Source organism: Berghia stephanieae, chromosome 10, assembly GCF_034508935.2.
Source record: "Berghia stephanieae isolate SIO BIC M18660-M18661 chromosome 10, UCSD_Bste_1.3, whole genome shotgun sequence".
NCBI classification, from domain to species: domain Eukaryota; kingdom Metazoa; phylum Mollusca; class Gastropoda; order Nudibranchia; family Aeolidiidae; genus Berghia; species Berghia stephanieae.
Genome location: NC_088369.1, coordinates 45,318,951 through 45,328,238, shown reverse-complemented (window position 1 = coordinate 45,328,238; position 9,288 = coordinate 45,318,951). Strand labels below are relative to the sequence as shown.

Here is a 9,288-nt window from a genome sequence, read left to right as displayed (position 1 = left end):
CAGGCGCTGTAAAAGCCTTAAAAACAAAAATAAACAACTTGGTTTTTTCCTAGCTCTGGCTGGAGTCCTTGACTGGGAGGGAAGCAGTCAAATGGCGGGTGGTTGGATGGGAGCATCACCCTTGAATCATATACCTATGATGTTCACATGGGTGTACGATCCGATAGTGATGTCGTTTCTTCTTCTCTTTACTAGCCTCTCCTGCTTCTTTGGTTTGTGATTGTATTTTTGACAGGGGATATTTTTTTTTCTGTAAATCTTCTGCCTGTTTGTTCTTGGTTATTTATAATTTAGCTTATGATATCTTTAGGTTATGATTTTGATTTACATTTGTACTATTTTTGTTAGATTGCTTGTTTTTTTGTTTCAGCGGTCTCTCATATAACCTCAATTGTGTTGGAAGAGACCGAAAGCAACAAACAAACAAAAAAAAAAGCAGTCAAATGTATAGTTGTAGTTTCGAGAGATTATATTTTTTTTCCTTGTAAATCATCTCTCTGTTATGGATTCTGTAAACATTTGAGCGTATTCCTCTTAAACAGAAGAAGAAGCTATTGCGACACTTGAGTCATTTCGGCACAAAACCCAAATTGGTACACAACGAAGATAGATGTGACTATCAATGCATATAACTCCCTTGTTTGTTTGTTTTATAGGGGTTTGTAACTTATATCATTTAAGCAACAGAAAAAAAAAACATGAAGATGGTCGAATAGTCAGAATAGAATAGCTATAAATCTAGCTATTGAGCAGCAAAGAAAGTGTCAGACAAAAACAGGTCAGGAGAGATCAAGGCTAGGACAGAAAGCATGTTGGAAGAGACGTCATATAATCTACATATTGAATGTAAGTGAAAATAATAGCACGGATTATAAGCAAATGTTAACTATAGTATATTATACTGATTGTTTTGTACAAGTATTTCAACTTACAAACATCCATAGAATAAAGCAAAATAAAATATACACAAATGATTATAATAATAAGTTAGCATTGAATTCACAGTAATATCTCATTCCACTTTGAATATATAAGTATAAGCTAATAATGAATTGCCTTCAACCGAGAGATAGTTGAACTTACACAAACGATAATAATAATAAGTTAGCATTGAATGCACAGTAATATCTCATTCCACTTTTAATATATAAGTGTAAGCTAATAACGAATTGCCTTCAAAGCTAATAACGAATTGCCTTCAACCGGGAGATAGTTGAACTTTTTACAAGTTTGAAGTTAGAGAAATGGTTCTCTGGAGTTTTAGTGTGTGTGTGTGTGTGTGTGTCTCAGTTGTGAGAGGAATTGGTTTTATTAAAAGGGGAATGTCAACAATTATTGGAATAGACAATAAGAAAGAATATAACTTTTAGTTGGCCAATGGGGTTGGTGTACCTGAAGTAGAAGTTTAAACTTAGGGGGAATGCTAATCACGATTTGGCTAGTCTCTCTATAAAGACGCTGACGAGGGCATAAGCGCACATGGACTTTGCAGGAGAAAGGATAATTAGCAGAGATGTTCAGACAATGGATAGGTGGATAAAGAATAGATAAGCTCTAGACTGATAACGGATATTGCAATCCGTTAACAATGGTCAGTTTCCGATATCTTGACTATTCCATACCTTAAATCCCTTAAGCAAAATTTTTGGACAGTTTCATATTGACATTCAAATTGTAGACGAAGGCTGTCCATGTTAAGTGTTTTAATTCAAGGTGTTAATTTCCTTTGGCAAATATTGTTGTCCAGTGAACAATTGAAGGGGTTTTGAAGTAGACGCATGAGCGAGTGAAAATCGCTTGTCACAATCTCCAAAGAAAACATTAAAAACCGTCAAGTTGTACAAAACACTGCTAGACTTGCTTTTAAAAGAGACAAAAAAAATCATCTGCTTCTGATCTCCTTGGAGAGTTGTACTCGTTACCTGTTGAGAAATGCATCATCTATAAACTATGTTTTGCTGTCTATAAAACACTAAATAGTCATGCTCCTGGATATTTATACATCTAACCCTGTGCACCCTCATTATTTAGAGTAGAAATCTAAGATCTGATAGTGATAGAACATTTTTTAGAGTAGAAATCTAAGATCTGATAGTGATAGAACATTTTTTTAGAGTAGAAATCTAAGATCTGATAGTAATAGAACAATCTTATCTAAACTTAAAATATCAAGCAAAATTGGAGAACAATCCTTTGAATTTTCGGCATCCCATTTTTTGAATTCTCTCTCCCAGAATATTAGAGGTGAGGACTCATTATCAGTTTTAGACTCATCTTGCAACACTCGTGGATCATTTAAACAACTGGATGAGATAAAAGAGGAACAAAATTAGATGGTAGCAGAAATTTACCTCTGTATCTATTGTAACAAAACACACAGTCAACTCCTCCTCCCCAAACCAAATAAAACAAAAAAATTCCCAAGACAAATCCAGAGCTCAAGATCCACATAAAATTATAAAATAAACTGGATAACTTATTAATGGCATTTACAGTTTTATTAAATCCCTCCTGATAAATAGTTATGCATGACAATATCAGGTTTACACTAATAATTATTGTGATGTCCGGTTATCAAGCGTTATATGTTACTAAAATTAGATCCTTTTTTAAAAAAGGGTCACTTCAACTTCAATGGTTTAAATACGTCTTTTATTCCAAGATGATGAAATCGGAATCGATTGAGTGTAGAATCAAAGATGTCTTACACTCTTGCATTTTGGAATTCGAACTTTGTTCCCAATGCACATGAGAGATAGAGAGAGAGAGATAGAAAGAGAGAGTGTGTAATAAGAATAAGAGAGGTGTCCGTTACACGAAATGGTGATCGAGTGTGTAAGGGGCTTTATGTCTGCATATAGACTGTATATATAGACTACACTTGCAGTGTAGATAGATACACAAGATAAACGAATACGTATCTGTCAATGTCACAGTAAATCATCAGTGGTCCAAATCACTGGGTCAATTTTTAAAAAAAATCCTTTCATTAATTTTATCTTCCTTTTACGCTGGGCTGGCCGAGTGAAATTAGTTCCGAGGAAACAGTGTTTGACGTAAAAATTAGTTAGAGGAAGGAATGGAATGACAATGAAGAATAAAAAGGATAAAATATGGGACATTGGAATAAGATGGCGGCAACTGTGCTTTAAATTTTCATCAACTTTAACTCTGAGGCTCTTATTTCATGATTGATAATTCATTTGTCACAGTGGTTTGGTCACCGTGGTGTGTTTCACTTCCCATACTTGGCAGAAAACCAGGTTTTCACTGTAGGGTAGTTCTTCTCCATCCATTTAATATTGCTCCTTATAGATTCAAGTGCTTGCTTGAATGCTGTTTCTGCAGTTCCTATCTTGTCACTTTTCAATTTCATGAAATCTTGCATCTGTTGAAAGATAAAATACAGAAAAACAAATGTATTATAAGGCTATGCAAAAAGGACGTTTTTTAAAACACAAATAGAAACCAATGTTATTTCAAAAATCAATGGAATGGAAAAGTATAGGCTACTTTTCATCTTATTCTTCACTTTTGTTTCTGTTTTTGGAGGTTTTACAGCACTTGTGACACATTTCGGTCATATTAGCACACATAAAAAGAAAGAAAATGGGATAGTACATTATATAAAAGATCACAGGTTTTTCGCTGTCCAAGAGTCACTGTATGAGGCCGCAATGCTTACCCGGTTTTTTAAAGGTGGAATGACCAAATCTTAAGTATCCATCAATCAAGTTGTACTACCAAACTACTGAAAGGAGGCCCATGTACTAGAAAGGACATATATCTGCATCATAAAAGTACCGACCAGTATTGTTGACCTCAGTATGCTGTAAAGAGCTAGAGTCCATAATCTACAGCTCTGTTATCAATCATCTTGAAAGAAATGACCTCCTTTCTGACATCCAGCATGGATTCAGAGCTAATAGATTGTGTGAAACAAAACTCCTTACCACCGGCCAGGACAAACTAACACAATACTACTGGAATTTTCTAAGGCCTTTGACAAGGGAGACCATCAAAGCCTATTGTCAAAGATCAGGCACTATGCAATCCAAGAAATGACTTGTAAACCGGCTTGGACTGCATCGGATTATTTTGGTGGCAAACGTCACAAGAACAAACTCTTTTGGTTCATTTAACTTTAAAATCACTTTCTGGCACAGATGTGTGTATGCTTGACATCTGGTCCATCTCTACATAATATCACATTGAGATGATGAGAAACAATTTTGATCTTAAATACGTTTTTCTCTTTTACATCTGCCACATTCCAGTGGGTCACATGATCTGTCTTACCTCCTTGAGTTGGAATTCTGTGTTGAATGATTGCGTTATTTGTCCAACTACGCGCCTCCACGAGAAGAATGAACCTGAAAAACTGCAAATAAAAAGAAAGGATAACAGGATTAAATGGGAGCCCCAAGAGAGCAGCCACCTCATACGCAAAAGAACTGACCAATCCTAGGTGTAGTTGAGATATTTTTCTGATCCCCCTGTCCACCCAGCAGTGATTGGGTAGCTGCGCCTGTCAGATAAACAGTACTAGGACTAGAATATAGCGTTCTATCTAAAGGATAGCAAGCAGTTGCATTTGTCCATTTCATGCTATAGAAACTGGGATAAATTCCCGTTCCATGGGCAGAATGGCTCTGAAGGACTACTTTATTATGAAATAGAAGATTAGATTATATTTTACGGATTTTTCTAGTCTTGTATGACGCAGGCTTTCGGACAGGTCAGTACCTGGCTTGAGTACCACTTTGTACACCAGGACGTTGAGCCCTTGGAAAAGGCTCTCAAATCACATTCTTTCATCAAACCGAGGTGTAAAATGAGTACCTGGCCGGTAACAGTGTTGTACTGTCAATGAAAAAAATTGTGATGAACATCTTACAGACCTTATGTTTCGTCCCACATGTATATATATATTGCTGTTAGCTGGGGAGCCCTTGTAGAAAACTTTCAGCACATGTAGTGGATATTGCACTACATAAAAGCTCAAGCTTTGTAAAAAGTGGGACAGTTATTATATTATGATTTGCGTGCAATCACACACACACAAAAACATGCCCATGCACGCACATATAGTTAATACTTTGTTCCCTTGGTAAGCATCATTGAGCGTGGTAAGTCATTGTTAAATGACAAAGACCATGAGCTTGGCATTATAGTATTGGACAATTTATATCTCTGTGGTTGTGGAGAAGACATTATGATGAATGGCATTGATGATGATAATAATAACAATGATAAAGGAAAAGGCAAAAGGATAGTAATAATAATAATAATAATAATGATGATGATAATAGTAATAATAAAGATGATGATGATGGCAACAATAATAACAATATGATGATAAAAGTAATGAAAATAATAATTTTCCCTTGTATAGCACTTTCTGTCAAAATCTTAAAGCGCATCAAAGCAGACTTTACATTCAAGAGAAAATACTACATCACATCTCTACTCGGAACAAAATCTGCCCTCTACTTGAACAAAACCTACCCTCTACTCGAACAAAACCTGCCCTCTACTCCAAACAAATCTGCCCTCTACTCAACAAAATCTGCCCTCTACTCGAACAAAATCTGCCCTCTACTCGAACAAAAGCTGCCCTCTACTCAAACAAAATCTGCCCTCTACTCGAACAAAATCTGCCCTCTACTCGAACAAAATCTGCCCTCTACTCAAACAAAACCTGCCCTCTACTTGAACAAAACCTGCCCTCTACTCGAACAAAATCTGCCCTCTATTCGAACAAAACCTGTCCTCTACTCGAACAAAATCTGCCCTCTACTGGAACAAAATCTGCCCTCTACTTGAACAAAAGCTGCCCTCTACTCAAATAAAACCTGCCCTCTACTCGAACAAAATCTGCCCTCTACTCGAACAAAACCTGCCCAAACCAACATTGGATGAGATCCACTGGTATTACAAAAATACTAAATTAAAAAGTCAAAACTTCTAAAGATTTTTCTAATAGATTATTGTAGTCATGTGCAAGTCTGCCCTCCTCTGAATACAATCACTTTTTATTTTTACATATTTTGGTATGAAAACTTGTCCTTTGTTTTTGTTTTGTTTTTAAGGCTTTTACGGCGCTTGAAACACATTTAGGTCATTTCAGAACAAATAAAAAGGTAGAAAGTCCAAAAAAATTTAGAATTATAATTGAAAGCACACAAGAAAAAGTAAGACAAAGGGGAATGGTTTAAATAGGAACTGATGTAAATTCCAAAATCACACTTTCAGTGTACTTAGTCTGAGATCATCTAAACGTCTTACTCTGAAACAAGCAAAGATCCACACTCAGAGAAATACACTCAAATGTTTACAAATCATTATATATATAAAACGAAACAAAAATACAGTGCATAACAGTGACAGTGAGATGATTTACAACAAATATAACTTCCCAAAACTACAACTATACATTTGACAGTTTCCCTCTCAGCAAGGACTCCGGCAAGGGAAGAGACAAACCAAGTATTCTCATTCCAAGACATTGACAAAAAGCAAGTTGGAAAACAGATATATAGGGATATAGAAGACACAGTAAGCTTGCTCCCTGCCATTATGGGAGGTCGGGAAACAGATATATAGGGATATAGAAGACACAGTAAGCTTGCTCCCTGCCACTATGGCTGGTCGGGAAACAGATATATAGGGGTATAGAAGACACAGTAAGCTTGCTCTCTGCCACTATGGGAGGTCTGGAAACAGATATATAGGGATATAGAAGACACAGTAAGCTTGCTCCCTGCCACGATGGGAGGTCTGGAAACAGATATATAGGGATATAGAAGACACAGTAAGCTTCTTCCCTGCCACTATGGGAGGTCGGGAACCCCAGAAATTTTGTCCTTTAAATATTGATTAAAATGACCATCGTGTTAAAAACTCTTGACCCAGGGACTTCCAGAGAGTTTTTGACAAGATGAGTGTCATTCTAATCCATCAATATTTGAGGGATAAGTTTTCTGGCCAAAACCTTTTTAAATAATTTTTTTTAAAAAGAGTACCTATGCCACTTTTGTATATATGACATTTAAAGGATATTTCTTATTCAGTATTAAATTAGATGAGATATTTGAAGAAAAAAAAAGGTTTGCTTACTATTCACTTAGTTGATCGAAATTCTCCCTGTAGAACTGCCAAGCGATAAATCGGCCTGAGGGTGTTGAGGCAATATTACCGATTACACGGAGGGCATCCTGTTTGCGAATTGGTGAGTTGTCTTTGATGAGTAAATGCAGATAACTGTGGAGTAGGAAAAATAGAAAATGCAATTCATGTTATGCATTTAAGTAAAATTTTCAAAACATCTGCCTGCCCATTAGATGAAACATACCAACATTCAAAACTATGTGTAACCGTAAACGTTGAATGTATTATTAATAAATGTTAGTGAGAGCTAATAACCTAACTGGTCATCTGAAAAAAACAACAAAGAGCTGAGCAACGCCAACTTGATTCCTTCTACAAGTCAATAACACATCATCAATGGGTCAGATATGATTATTATTCTACCACTCGTCATAAACAGTAATGGGTAATGATATCAAGTTTATAATACTTTGTAAGGTAGAGTATCGTAAATTTCACTAAAATTAAATTTTCAGAAAAGAAGTATGTCTATCATTTAAATATTTCTGAAAATGTCCTTTATTCCGAAAAAAAAATAAAAATGAAATCAGAATGGATTGAGGGGTTGAATAAAATATTACCTACTCTTGCGATTTGGAATTTGAACTTTGATCCCATTGTTCAATCGCAAGCTCGAGCAGCGACTGAGAACATGTCCAGAATTCCATCAAGCAAGAGTGTAAGATTTTCATATTATCTGACCCGTCTTTCAATAGGAGCAAAGAGGAAAGGGTTGCCATAATACAGCAGTATGTCGGGATAAAACACATATGGAATATTAACTTAAAAGTCTAAAAAAATTTGATTTGAATTAATATATGGCCCATTGGGGAGAATGAATGTAGTTTTATTATTATTATTTTAAAATAACTGCATTAAGACTCAAGATGTTTGTTTAAACGGATACTGTATTATTGTTAATTCAATTTTTCAATATATTTAATATTTTTAATATCATGACTTACTGGCTAAGTATCCACTCTTTGGAAGAGCATGACATAGCGGATAACAGGAGGGCCTTTTCCGATGCAATTTTTGTTTCCAAGTACATCTGTAAAAATGATTTTAATAAAACAAAAAACCATAAAAATTTTAATATTCTAAATTCTTAGTCTCACTTCACCATAGCTCACTTTATGGCGCTGCACTACAGCTGATGCCCGAGTTATTCCAGTCCTCAAGAAAGAGACCCTAAAGACAGATTTCCCCTAGACGTTAAATGAAAGGACGATAGTCTATCGCAATAAACTTTCTCCCAGATCGAACAGACCCAGCTACCCAATCATGTCCGGATAAATTGTATTGACGTAAAGAGACTAGAAATTCATGACTGAGAATATAATTTGCAATAAAGAGTCCATTATTCTTCTTTGTCTTCTTCTTTCTCCTACTCCTCTCGTCTTCTTCCTTTTTCTTCTTCACCATTATCATCATCATCATTACCACTATCTTCATCCTCTTCCTCATTATAATCATCATCATCATCATCATTACCACTATCTTCATCCTCTTCCTCATTATAATCATCATCATCATCATCATTACCACTATCTTCATCCTCTTCCTCATTATAATCATCATCATCATCATCATTACCACTATCTTCATCCTCTTCCTCATTATAATCATCATCATCATCATCATTACCACTATCTTCATCCTCTTCCTCATTATAATCATCACCATTATCATCATCATTACCACTATCTTCATCCTCTTCCTCATTATAATCATCACCATTATCATCATCATCATTACCACTATCTTCATCCTCTTCCTCATTATAATCATCACCATTATCATCATCATTACCACTATCTTCATCCTCTTCCTCATTATAATCATCATCATCATCATCATCCAATTCTTTTACTTCTTTTGTTACCATTATTCATGGCTCCAGTATACTTACATCCAAGGCAAACTTCCACTCGTCCCAGCTCCCTTGACGAATTGCCGTACAGTAGACGGTAGATTTGATATTGGGATCGATCCTGGTGACAAATTAAATAATGGACAAATAGAGAATTATTAGTAAAAGGCAAATCAACATGGTTAATAATAATAATAATAATGATTATGATGACGACGATGATATTAATACTACTACTACTACTAATAGTAATAATAATAATAGTT

General features: G+C 35.4%; 1 protein-coding gene across 4 annotated transcripts in view; it reads right to left on the bottom strand.

The window, feature by feature from the left end:
- Nucleotides 1–2,479: 2,479 nt before the first annotated feature.
- LOC144955865 (aminopeptidase N-like) overlaps nt 2,480–9,288 on the bottom strand; it is an 87,998-nt gene continuing 81,189 nt past the window's right edge. For all 4 annotated transcript variants that reach the window (XM_078886089.1, XM_078886086.1, XM_078886087.1 and 1 more), the window contains exons 23-27: nt 9,062–9,143; nt 8,115–8,200; nt 7,120–7,263; nt 4,300–4,381; nt 2,480–3,388 (exon numbers count right to left, since the gene is read on the bottom strand). In XM_078886089.1, the coding sequence (XP_078742215.1) occupies nt 3,236–3,388; nt 4,300–4,381; nt 7,120–7,263; nt 8,115–8,200; nt 9,062–9,143 (547 nt within the window). In that variant the 3' untranslated portion in view covers nt 2,480–3,235. The remainder of the gene's footprint in view (nt 3,389–4,299; nt 4,382–7,119; nt 7,264–8,114; nt 8,201–9,061; nt 9,144–9,288) is intronic.